General features: G+C 63.4%; 1 protein-coding gene across 1 annotated transcript; it reads left to right on the top strand.

The window, feature by feature from the left end:
* Positions 1 to 10,705, top strand: RAB11B (RAB11B, member RAS oncogene family). The gene is made up of 5 exons (XM_004443770.3): positions 1 to 133; positions 6,793 to 6,988; positions 8,505 to 8,698; positions 9,031 to 9,111; positions 9,660 to 10,705. Exons 1-5 carry the CDS (start codon positions 94 to 96, stop codon positions 9,803 to 9,805), a joined length of 657 nt encoding a protein of 218 aa, XP_004443827.1. The 5' UTR covers positions 1 to 93; the 3' UTR covers positions 9,806 to 10,705.
* Positions 10,706 to 13,113: the final 2,408 nt, after the last annotated feature.

Below are 13,113 nucleotides of genomic sequence, written 5' to 3' on the forward strand. Positions count from 1 at the left end.
CCGGCCGCCGCTCTGCGCGGCGCCGGCTCCGCCCCCGTCGGGTGTTTGTGGTGGGGCTGCGGAGTCGCCGATCCCGCCGGAAGCACCAGGACAATGGGGACCCGGGACGACGAGTACGACTACCTATTCAAAGGTGTGGCCGGTGGGGCACAGACGGGCGAGGGCGCGGCGGCGAGGCGGCGGGCAGGCGGGCCGAGGTTGCGTTCCAGGCCGCTGGGCCCAGGCCGGAGCCCGGGGCTTGGGGCCCGGCGGGTCAGGCAGTCGGGAAGGCCGGGGTGGGCCAGGCTCGGTCAGCTTCGGGCCGGGGTGCGCGACCGTGCGGAGCGGGCGGCCCAGGGAGCCCTGGGGGCCCTGGATGAGCCGGGGCGGAGCTGGGGCACAGAGGGGGTGGGGCCCGGAGCGGTGGGAGAGGCCGTTGGGGGCGGGGCCTCAGGAGGGGGCGGGGCCGCCCCAGCATTTGGCGGGCCGGGCTGGGCGGAAAGCTCCTTTCGTGGTGGGGGCGGGGCCTTGGAGGCGGGGCTAGGCGGTAGTGGGCGTGTCCAAGAACTGCTGGGGCGGGGCGATTGGGGGCGGGGCGCTTCACGGGGTGGGAGGGGCCAGACCTGATTGGTGGCAGCGCGTCTGGGGGCGGGGCCTTGGAAGGGCGAGGCGGACAATGGGGGTTGAAATGTGGGGGGGGGCCTGGATTGGGGTGCGGACCCCGAATTGCGTGGAGGGGCACCTGGGGGGACCGTGTGTGCTGGACCCGGGCCCAGTGTTTAACAGCAACAATTATATCTCTTAATTCTTAGAATATTAACAGCACAGTCCAAATACCTGCACTTTTCTAAGCACTTTATACTCATGTAGTCATTGAAATGCTCACAACCCTGTGAGGTCGGTATTATCCAGCCTTTCTCTTTATGGACCTGGAAACGGTGGCTCAAAGAGACGAATGTTAAATGTTGGAGCAGGACTTCAGCCTAGGCTAGCTGTGGGCTTTACCACTTAGGAAGTGTGGCGGGGGGCGGGGGGGGGGGGCCTGGCAGCCAGGATCTGGGGCCGAGGTTGTCAGACTGCCTCCCCCAACGCGTGCGCGCTGATGGCCGGGCCTCACCAACCCTGCCCGGGGGGGTAGAGGACTCTAAGAGCCTCAAGTAAGGCTGAGGCAGATCAGGCAGCCATTGCCTGCCTGGGGCCAGTGGGGAGCTCATTCACCCTGCCCCTCAAGGTGGGAGATTCCCTCCTGATTGGGGGGTCACTGGCTTCACAGCGCCTCTGTGCCAAGCTGGGCTTCGGTCAGGGCCTGTGCTGGGCTCCCTGGCTGACAATGGCCACTCTTGAGGCTAACCCCTGGGCCCACGTAGGGCACCTTGGCCCTGCTGTCTGCGGGTCTGTCTCCCATGCCAGCTGTTGGCATCTTCCCCTCGATGGGGGAGCCTGGCCAGCCCTGGGAGTGTGGTCTGTGTCACTACCCATTGTGTCTGTAGTATTATCTAGCATGTGGGGGCCAGGGGACCTTGGGGACCTGGAGAGTGGGGTGGAATGCTCCGTACCTGGGATATCCATGTGGTGAAAGGCTTCTGGGCAGAGGGGGTGCCCAAGCAAAGGCCCAGGGTCGTCACACAGCTCCATGGGCTTGGCGAGCTGCGTGAAGGCTGATATGTCGCTGGCCGGTGAGGCTGTGCGGTCGGCAGGCATCAAGCCAAGGCCCTGGTGCTGCCGGCTGAGCCTTGGGGTCTCACCTAAGAGCAGGGGAAGCTCTATCAGGGCTCTGGGGACTGGTGACAGGTGGACCGGACTCCAGTCCTGCTGCACCTGGTGGCTGTCTTTCCTCAGCCTGCCCTGAGACATCTGCTTCCCAGGTCCGGGCTGGGCACTCACCCGGATGCGGCACGGCCAGGGCAGAAGGCATTTCCAGTGGCCACCTCCAGGTTTCTGTGGTCATTCCCCGCTTGTTATTTTCAACCATTTGCTGTTATAAATAATGCAGCTCCAAGCGTTTGCACAAGTCATCTTTTGCCCTTTGGGCTATTTCCTTGAAGTTTGTTCCCAGAAGTACAGTTACTGGGTCAGGGGCAATGGAGCGGTCGTGTGCTTCCCGGGATGCATCTCCAGGGTCCGCTTCCTGGAAACACTGATCTGGCTCCTGTGGCAACTGGCACGTGGTGGGGGTGGGGGGTGCCTGCACCGCTGCCCTCCCCCTCTTGCCTCCTTTTTCTGAGTCGAGCAGGTGCCTGTGCTGCTGCCCTCCCCCTCTGGCCTCCTTTTTCTGAGTCGAGCAGGTGCCTTCCAGCCGGGAGAGCCCTTCAGGAGTGGAGAGGGCAGTGATCCTCTGCCTGCCGCCGCCCCCCCCCACCCCCCGAGCCTCCCTCAGGCTTCAGTCACTTTCCCCTGGCCCTGCCCTGGGCACAGAGGGGCCACCCCTCTTCCTTGGGACACTGGCTGCCCCCTGTCCTGCCGTCTCTCAATGCCTTATGTTATTTGGCAGCCACATCATACCTTGGATCCCCTGACCTGCTCGGCCAAGGCCAACAGACCCCCGTTGGTGCTGTGTGCTATTTATTTTCCTCCTTGCACATTCTGCCCTCCCCTAGAAATGAGGTTGTTTATTTGTAGCTAATTATAGATCCTTACATTTATCCTGCTAACATTTTATAACCCGGGACCATCTTCCCAGCCTGCCCATTGATTCCCGGGGGGGCGCCCCTGACCTCTCCTCTGATGGACTGGCTGTGGGGTCCACAGTGGGTGCAGCTGTGTCCCCAAGGGCCACCGAGGCCTTCCCGGAGCCCCCAGGCACTCACCTGGCCTGTGAGGACGTGGCTGGTGTGGGAAGCTGCCGTGGTGGCCCAGGGCCCTCTCCTCTGGATTGGCCCCTGCCCCATCTAGGAGTCCTTCTGGGGAGGTGCCAGGAGCGAGTGGCAGCCGGCTCCCGGGAAACAGGCCAGCCCCAGTGCTCGGCCCCTCTGCCGGGTGCTCCTGAGGCAGCCTCCCGCTCTCTAGCCTGGGCAGGGCCCCCCACCCAGCCCCCCTGGTCCAGGATCTGAGCACACCATCTTCCCCATTGCCAGTGGAGGCTCTGCCTGTGCCTTGACTTTGGGCCCCTGTCCTCTGCTCTCTGATTCCCCAGGGAATGGCTGTGGCAGGGTTGCCCCAAGTTCCAGTTGCTGGGGCCTGGGGTGGTCAGGGCCAGCTTCCTAGAGGAGAGGCGGGGCCCTGCTCTGCCTGGAGTAGGGGAGCCAGCCCCCCGGCTGAATGGCCACTCAGTCTGCCTGAGCTCAGACTGTGGGCCCCAGGGATGCCACACTGTCATGGGACCGGCCAGAGGACCCAGAGCTTCAAGAGGTGCCAACTCTTTGCTTTCGCCAACTGGGCTTGCCTGCTCTGCCAGCCAAGTGGCATGTCCCGGGGGGCTGTTTCCCGGCCAGTGATGCCACCAACTTCTGTGGAAATGCTGGGGGCCATGTCCTCAAGAGCTCTTTATTTCCCTGAGACAATAGATCGCTTGTGTCTTGGACAATGCTGTTCTCATTCCCAGCCTGCACTTGGGGCCAGCCCGGCCGCTGTCCCACTGGCCACCTCTCTGCATCCGGCACCGTGTGCCAGGGACTGCCCGGGCAGCCCAGCCTTCCGCCCTTCGTCTGGGCAGTGGCTGGTGGCCCTCGTCCTGCTCTGTGCTCAGTGGGTGACCTTGGGCTGGGGGACTTGGTCACCCTGGGTTGAGTGTCCCCAACTTTACAAAGGAAATAACAGTGTCAACATTTGTCCCTGGGGTGGCCCTGAGAATTCAGTAAACCTAGCCTTTAGGGCTGGGCTTGGCCTGAGGGGCTGAGGAGGTTATTGGCTGGGTCAGGGCAGAACCAGTGGGGCTAAGGGGACCCCAAGGCTGGGAAGGGAGTGAGGGGGTGCAGGGGATACACCTCCAGAGGGGGACCCTCCTCTTCATTTCCTATTCCATTCCTGAGGACCTGAGAACCTGAGAACTGAGCAACCCCCCCTGGCCTCGGCTGGGTTCCTGTGGCTGCCGTGGGAAGGAGGTGAGGGGTTGGGGGTGTGGGTGCTGGGCCCCACAGTCAGTCTAGTCTGGCCCTGCATGGCCTGGGAGCTGACTTGAGGCCCCAGCATGGTTGGGAGTCCTTGGCTCTGGGCGGCAGGCCCATGTCCATTTCCACCTTTCTCTGAAGTCAGCTCGCAGTCTTGTGTTGGGCACCCACGTTGTCGTGAGAGGACATTGGCACTGTTGTCACACATCTTGTGGGCCAGGCCACGTGGTGCTTTGGGGGGAGAAGAGAGGCCTGGACCAAGGGGTTTTGAAGGATGAGTAGGAGTTTGCTGGCTACTCCCGAGGGTCAGGATGCCCCAGGTGGTGGGACACGAGAAGGCTGAACCCAGACCCCTAAGTTTAGCCTTGGACCCGGAAAACTTGGGTTCAAATCCTACCAGACCACCCTCCAGCTGGGTGGCCCTTGGCAGGTCGCTGCCTGGTGAGCATGGTTGGGAGGGGGTAGCGAACCTGCAGAGACGCACAGGCTCAGACCCCTGCTCTGCCCCCTGCTCACCATGTGCTTTGGGCTTGTCATTCCCCTCTGTGCCTCAGTTTCCTCATCTGTAAAATGGGTTACGTGAGGCTGTGTGAGGTGAGGCACAACATCAAGGGCTCTCTCAGCACAGACTCACTAAACACTCTTCTTGTTCTCTTTATTCTTGGCTCTAAGGCAGTCAGCCCAGGGAGGGTGCTGGGTTGTGGTGGCTGCCTCGCCTGCTCCCTCCTCACCTGTGGCCCGAGGATGGTGACCTGGGCATCTTCCGGTGTGGGGGGAGGTGGGCCCACGGCTTTGCCAGCCACTTTGCTGTTTGTTCATTCCTTCCTGTGTGCCAGGCACTGCGCCAGGTCCTGGGGATACAGCAGGGAAGCAGAGGGTCCCAGATGCCCGCCCTCGAGGCAGATTGGACAAAAAAACGAATAAAAGAGACCTGGGGAGTGGGAGGGGGTGGGAGCCATGGAGGAAAGGCAGAAGAGGGGAGTGGGGAGTGTTGGGGGGGCGGGGTTTTAAGAGGACAGCAGGGAGGGCCTCCTTGATCAAGTGCCATCTGAGGGACCACCTGGAGGAGATGAGGGCAGGAACCAGGCTGGTGCCCAGGGAAGACCCGTCCAGGCAAAGGGCAGCATGCACACGCATCCCTCAGAGTTCTGGCAAAGAGGGGCAGAGAGGAAGGAGGTGAGGGCAGGGAGGGGACGGGGGCGGGTCATGCAGGGTTGCATGGGTGCAGGGAGGACTTGGGAGGTGGGAGCCCTGGAGGGCTGTGGGCAGAGGAGGGCGGGACTTGACTCAGGGGCTCACAGGCGCCCTCTGGCCGCCACAACGAGAACAGCCTGTTGGTTGGAGATGAGAGTGCTAGGGCCCCCAGGGAGGAGGCAGGTGCAGCAGCCCCAGGAGAGGTGGCTGCGGCCGGGAGGAGGGTGGGTGCAGGGATGGTGGTAAGAAGTGGCAGGAATCTGGACACACACATAAAACTCTTCATCGGAACCATGGGTGAGCAAGCCGGCAGCCCCCATGGCTCTGCACTGGGCAGACCCACCCTCGGGTGCCAGAACCCAAAGCCCACACTTGGGGCCATGTGGTTTCTGGCTGGTGTGTCTGATCAGGCGGCCATGTGTTGTTTCTTCTGTGCTGCACGTACACCCGGGCGCATGTGCGCACGCACATGTGCATGTACATACAGGAGTCTCCAGTATGCCCTGGGCCTGAGGACAGTCCTCCTGGGCACGGGCCCCTCCTGGACCATCTCATGTGCCTCCCCTGGAGGCAGCGCTTCTACGACTGGGACAGGGATGAAGGGAGAATGAAGGGAGAGACCCGAGGGGCCTGGTCTGCCTTGCGCTGCTCAGGAGGGCTCTCGTTGTTCCCATGTCCTTGCGGCACAGACCGACCCTGGGGGCAGGCGGCAGGCTCTGTCCCTTCCCGGCTATGTCCAGAGGGCACATTCCTGTTCCCCGTGAGCCAGGGGGCTGTGCTGGGGCTGAATGTGGGTTTGCTCACAGCAGCTTTCTGTGAGGAGACCGCGGGGTGGGCGTGGGGGTGAGGCTTCTTAATTCCTGTTCCTTAGAGCTCCAGAGACAGACCCTTGTAAGTAAGAACCTGGTGTCCCCCTCCCTTAGGTGGCTCTTGTTACTGTCTTTTTGTGTGTGTGTGTGAGGGAGATCAGCCCTGAGCTAACATCCTATGCTGATCCTCCTCTTTTTTGCTGAGAAAGATTGGCCCTGAGCTAACTTCTCTGCCCATCTTTCTCTACTTTATATGGGACACCGCCACAGCACTGCCTGACAAGCAGTGCGTCGGTGCGCGCCCGGGATCCGAACCTGCAAACCCCGGGCCGCTGAAGCAGAGCGCGCGCACTTAACCGCTTGCGCCACTGGGCTGGCCCCGTTTCTGTCTTTCTTTTCACACATGTGGAAAAGGCAGCCCAGAGAGGTTAAGTGACTTGACCAAGGTTGCCCAGCCCTGCAGCTTTCTCGGGTGTACACAGCTGCCAGGCCACCAGGCTGCAGTGGAGGTTTGGGGGTTGATGGATCCACAAGCGTCTGCCTGAGTCCCCAAGCCCTGTGTGGGGCAGCCTTGCTCTATGGGACCACGTTCACTTCTGCACCAGGAAACGTGGTGCCTCGGGCGAGGGGGCTCCAGGCCAGCTCTGACTCCGCCGCGTCGTTGGCCCCCGGGGCGCCCTGTGAAGGTTCCGCGGGCGGGCGTGGCTGGCACGTGGGGTCTTGGCTCAGGGGCGAGGCCTCACCGTGTCCCTCCCCGCCCTCAGTGGTGCTCATCGGGGACTCGGGCGTGGGGAAGAGCAACCTGCTGTCACGCTTCACCCGCAACGAGTTCAACCTGGAGAGCAAGAGCACCATCGGCGTGGAGTTCGCCACGCGCAGCATCCAGGTAGACGGCAAGACCATCAAGGCACAGATCTGGGACACTGCCGGGCAGGAGCGCTACCGCGCCATCACCTCCGCGTGAGTGGGCGGGGAGACGCAGGAGGCGGGGCATGCGCCAGTGGGCCCCGAGTGGCGAGTAGGAGTTGGGCGGGAGGAGGAGGGGAGAGCACACCCCCGAGAGCAGCGGGACCCAGGGTGGAGGGATGAGACCTCCAGGAACCCTGGGACCCTAGGGAAGACCCCAGGTGGGATGTCCCCTGGCCCCTCTGAGCCCTGGAGTCCCGCTAAGGCACTGCAGTTTTGCTGGGTGGTGGCTGCACAGGGAGGGCTGTTAACCAGGCCTGGCTTGGGCCACTCGGCTCTGCTGGCTCCTCAGCCCTGCCGGGCCACATTCCCAGCCATCCCCTTCCCTCAGGTCCCCTCGGTCTCACGCCCTGTCCCACACTCATCCTGTCTTCCCACGCACACCTGGCACCCCTTGCCTCCCCGTGGCCACCCAGCCATCAGGACCCACTTGGGCGGCCTCTTCCCAGGCCCTCGCAACACCCCAACCACTCCCCATCAGTCACTTGCTGTACCCTGGCCTCCCTCCACCCAGGCCTGCTCCCCTCCCCGTCCCCTTAATCCCTCGGGGTGAATGTGTGTCCGTCACTTTCCTTGTTGATCCGGGCAGGACCAGGCAGGCATCGCAGCTCCTGCCCAGGAGCAGTCCTTTCCCTGCGTGGGCGCTGTGTCCTCCTCCCCTCTTTGTGACTGACCCCATGGGTGTCTTCCGACCCCAGGCCCCCACTCTCTTCTCAGGCCCCCACATTCCTGAGCGGAATCTGGGGCACAGAGCCAGGGCCCCAGGGCATGCCCCTCTCCCTCAAGGTCATGACGGTCGCCCCTCAGCTGGGCCCTGTGTGCGAGCTGAGGAGCTGCCGCCCACAGAACCTGGGCGGCCCCGTGGGCGCTGGCGTGGCTCATGCCTAGGCCCCGCCCCGCCCCCGCCCCGCCCCCGCCCCGCCCCCGCAGCTACTACCGTGGCGCCGTGGGCGCTGGCGTGGCTCATGCCTAGGCCCCGCCCCGCCCCCGCCCCCGCCCCCGCAGCTACTACCGTGGCGCCGTGGGCGCTGGCGTGGCTCATGCCTAGGCCCCGCCCCCGCCCCGCCCCCCCCCCCGCAGCTACTACCGTGGCCCCGTGGGCGCTGGCGTGGCTCATGCCTAGGCCCCGCCCCCGCCCCGCCCCCGCCCCCGCAGCTACTACCGTGGCGCCGTGGGCGCTGGCGTGGCTCATGCCTAGGCCCCGCCCCCGCCCCGCCCCCGCCCCGCCCCCGCAGCTACTACCGTGGCCCCGTGGGCGCTGGCGTGGCTCATGCCTAGGCCCGCCCCGCCCGCCCGCCCCGCAGCTACTACCGTGGCGCCGGGGGCGCTGGCGTGGCTCATGCCTAGGCCCGCCCCGCCCGCCCGCCCCGCAGCTACTACCGTGGCGCCGTGGGCGCTGGCGTGGCTCATGCCTAGGCCCGCCCCGCCGCCGCCCCCGCAGCTACTACCGTGGCGCCGTGGGCGCTGGCGTGGCTCATGCCTAGGCCCCGCCCCCGCCCCGCCCCCGCAGCTACTACCGTGGCGCCGTGGGCGCGCTGCTGGTGTACGACATCGCCAAGCACCTGACGTACGAGAACGTGGAGCGCTGGCTGAAGGAGCTGCGGGACCACGCCGACAGCAACATCGTCATCATGCTGGTGGGCAACAAGAGCGACCTGCGCCACCTGCGGGCTGTGCCCACCGACGAGGCCCGCGCCTTCGCAGGTGAGCGCGTGCCGGGCCGCAGAGGGTGGTGCCCGAGGGCTGCCGGGGTTCACTCCGGGCCATCTGCCCAGGCCCCGGGCCTCCCCCAGGGGCCAGCTCCTGAGAGCGGGACTGTGACTGAGGCGTCGGAGAAGCATCTGGAAGGCAGGCAGCCCCGCCCCCAGATCGCCCCCATCCTCCCCGGCTGTGTCCACGGCCCCTCCCTGAGCAGTGGGCATCTCCATCCTACCCCCTTGGCCCCAATCCTTCATCTCCTGAGCTAGGTGAGCGGGCAGGCAGGCAGGCAGGGTCCCGGAGAGGGGCTCACCTGGGCAGTATTCTCTCTGTTCCAGAAAAGAACAACCTGTCCTTCATTGAGACCTCAGCTCTGGATTCCACCAACGTCGAGGAGGCCTTCAAGAACATCCTCACAGGTGGTCCCAGGGCCTGGCTGGGGCCACCGTCACCCCAGTGGGCCCGCCAAGGGCGGGGTGGGAGGGGCACCAGCCACTCTGGTCACAGGCTCCAGAATGCAGCCCCTGAAACTTCATTCCTTGAACCTGCCAGTCAGTCCAGACACGAGGACGGACATGGCCTGCTCCACGGGGTCAGGCCAGATCCCGCCTCTGCTGGCACTCGGGACACAGGGACCCCTCGACCCAGCTCCCCTAGGTGGGCCCTCCCCGGCTGCCCCAGAGAACAGCCAGCTGGGTGAGCTGGGGAGGCGCTGGCCTCGGGCTCAGAGCCACTGGGCTTGTGGGAGTTTCTTCTGAGGGCCGTCAGATCTTAGAGAAGAAGAGGCGTGGGCTGGGGGGCACATCTGCGACCAGATGTGGGTCCCCGTTGCTGAGTGCACAGCTGGCACTGGGCGAGCGGGCGAGCACTGCTCCCCTGACGCGATGGGGGCGCAGGGCACAGTGGGGCCTTTGAGAGCACTCCGGCCTCGGCACCCGGGGCGCTCACCCCACACCCCGCCTTGCAGAGATCTACCGCATCGTGTCGCAGAAGCAGATCGCGGACCGCGCAGCCCACGACGAGTCCCCTGGCAACAACGTCGTGGACATCAGCGTGCCGCCCACCACCGACGGACAGAAGCCCAGCAAGCTGCAGTGCTGCCAGAACCTGTGACCGCGCGCCGCCTGCGCGCCTGCGCGCACGTCCCAGCCCTCTCCCCCCCCCCCCCCGCGCCGTCCTCCGGGCCCCGCCCTCCCTGTCCCTCTGGGACTGGCTCCCGCCCTGCCCCTGAGCGCACGGCCCCTGAGCGCACGGCCAGGCCGGGGCCAGGGGAGAACGGGAGTCCAGCGGCACCTCCCGTCCCGCCCCAGAAAAGCTAGAAGCCCCGGCTGCTGCGCCTGCTCTTCTGGGGTCCCAGGGGGCCGCTCGGCAGGGCGGGGAGGGAGGCAGGACGGACAGGGCCGGCCAGAGGCAAGGAAGATGGGCACACCGAGCAGGCTTCTCCAGCTTTCCGCGGCAGACTCCAGGAAGCGATTGCTTCCCCCTCTCTCTGGCCAGTGGGCCCAGCTGGCCCCGGGTCCCCATCCAGAACCCCCTCCGGGCAGAGAGCAAAGCGCCAGGGGCTGGGGCAGGCGGACACTCGCGGCTCGCAGCCCGCTGCCCCCGCGCAGCCAGAGCACGCGCCTCGACCCGTCCCGTGCGCACGCGCGCCTCCAGCTCCTGCCTGTAGATGTGTGCTGGGAGACCGGCTCCCCCTCTCGCCCCCCCGTTCTGCACGCAGCGCGCTCGCCCCGCCTCCCCGGGCCCCCCTCTGTCTTGTCTCCCCGTCCGGTCAGGAACCCGTTTGCAAGTGAAGCAATATCTCCGTGTTTTGTACATACGACCGCTCCTTGTAGCCTTTGGTTTTTGTTATTGTAGAGAAACACAGATTCTTTATACACTTTGTAAGATTTACGCCAAACCCCAGCTCTCGATCTCTTCTTCTCCCTGTGGCCCCCGCACTGTTGCCCCGATGCCTCGTTTCTCTCGCCCGTTACTGAAATGTATAATCCGACTTCCTGTACAGAAACCTGCCGCGCGCCTCTGTCTTCTTTCTCCCCTGGACGGCCGGCCGCGCGGAGCCGGGGCCCCTCAATGCGCATGCGCTGCTGGGGTCGGCCGGCCTTGCTCAGCCCCGAGCCCCCGCCCGGGGCAGTGCCCTGGGGTCCCGGGGTGGCCGAGGGTCGGGTGGACTCCCTCCAAGCCCACCCTGTGGCAGGGATGGAGGGAAGGCTGGGGGCGGGGGTTGTTAAGCTCCCCAACTCTAGGATCACCAGCTGTAGGACTTGAGGATGCCGCCTGGGAGGAGGTGGGCTCTGCCAGCTGCTCCCCATTCCCAGCCCCAGGGGTTGAAGTGCTCGTTCCTTCCATCTCTTGCTCATCTGGCTGCCTCCTCACCTGGGGACTGGCAAGAGGCGATTGTCCAGGGGGTGTTGGTGATGCCAGCCCCACCCCAGCTGTCTGCATCCCAGACTGGCCTTTGAGGAGGGCCCAGTGGGGGGAGGCTGGTGACACAGGAGAGGCGGGTGGCCTGGGCTTCCCTCTGCCTCTCCGTAGGATCCAGCTTCTCCCCTCGTCCATGTGGCAAGGCTAGCCTGAGGGCTGTTTCCCACTGTGGAGGAGGTGTGGCCATCCTCCAGCCCCGCCCTGTGTGGGCCCCCCACCTCCATCCTTGCCCTGACTACATGATGCAGTGTGTCCCCTCTCACGTAAGTGTCTGCAGCTGTTCCAGAAGCTCCAGCCTCTGGCTGAAGAGGCCCCTTGTGCCCTTGAGACCTAGGAGAGCCCCCAGAATCCCTCCTGATTCCAGGCGCTGGCCACCCTGCCTGGAGGGATGGGTAAACCCAGACACATGCTTCGAGAGAGCTCTGAGCCGCAGGGGGCTGTTCAGACAGGGGAGTTGGAGTGAGCTAGAGTGTGTTCCAGGCCGAGGGAGCATGCTGGGCCGAGGCAAGTGATGGGAGAGTGGGGGGCTGGAGGGGCCTAGAGGGCAGGCCATGCACTGAACACTCCAGGACCACCCCCTGCCCCTGCTCCCGGCCCGCTCACACAGACCCTGGGGGCACTGACTCTCCTGGGTTTAGGAAGGGCGGGATGTAGAGAGGGCAGAGAGTGGACAGAGGCTTCAAGAGGGCCAGGTGAACCAATGGAGCACCCGAAGGGTTTCAAGCAGCCAAAAGATCACATCTTTCCGGAGCCTCTGCAATTGGCCAGGCCTGGGGCACATACCAGGGAACAAGACTGATGTGACCCTGTGCCCCTGGGGGTCGCAGCGCAGTGATGCTATTTCAGTGACTCTAATCTCAGTGATTTAATAAGCACATTGTGCTCACTCTGGCCCAGGTACTGTTCTTAAGTCTTGTTTAAAAAATTATTATGGTAAAATACACATAACATAAAATTTACCATCTTGACCATTTTTAAGCGCACAGTTCAGTGGCATTAAGCACATTCACGTTGTTGTGCGACCATCCCCATCATCCATCTCCAGAACTCACCTTTTTTTTTTTTTTTTGCTGAGGAAGACTGGCCCTGAGCTAACATCTACTGCCAATCCTCCTCCTTTTTTTTCCCCAAAGCCCCGGTAGATAGTTGTATGTCATAGTTGCACATCCTTCTAGTTGCTGTATGTGGGACACAGCCACAGCGTGGCCGGACAAGCGGTGCGTCGGTGCACGCCCGGGATCCGAACCCGGGCCGCCAGGAGCAGAGTGCATGCATTCAACCGCCAACCCACGGGGCCGGCCCTCCAGAACTTTCTCATTTTCCCAAACTGAAACCCTGTCCCCATTAAACACTGACTCCCCCTCTCGCTCCCCCAGCCCCTGGCCCCCACCATCTACTTCTTGTCTCCATGGATGTGACTCCTCTAGGGACCTCCTGTGAGGGGATCACACGGTATTTGTCTTTTTGTGTCTGGCTTATTTCACTCAGCATCATGTCCTCAGGGTTCATCCACATTGTAGCAGGTATCAGGATTTCCTTCCTCTTTAGTGCTGAATAGTAGTCCATTGTCTGGATGGACCACATTGTGTTTATCCATCATCCATCCATGGACACTTGGGTTGCCTCCACTTGTTGGCCATTGTGAATAATGCCGCTATGAACATGGGTGTCCAAATATCTGAGTCCCTGCTTTTGATTCTTCTGGGTATCTACCCAGAATTGGGATTGCTGGATCACACGGTAATTCTGTTTTGTTTCTTGAGGAACCCTGTTAACCTAAATAAATTATGACATGTAGAGGAGGAGAACGCAATTCCACAAAAAATGTCTCTTACGTGTCGTAATTTATTTAGTATTCACAACAATCCTAGGAGATGGGCGTAATTTACTAGCCCCGGTTTATAGATGGGGAACAGAAGTAAGTGACCCACCCAGGGTCCCACACTTGGTAAGAAACAAACGGATTTCAACCCCAGAGCTGTGTTTCTGACCACTGA

The sequence above is a fragment of the Ceratotherium simum genome, chromosome 39, assembly GCF_057802395.1.
Source record: "Ceratotherium simum simum isolate JZ-2026a chromosome 39, ASM5780239v1, whole genome shotgun sequence".
NCBI lineage: Eukaryota > Metazoa > Chordata > Mammalia > Perissodactyla > Rhinocerotidae > Ceratotherium > Ceratotherium simum.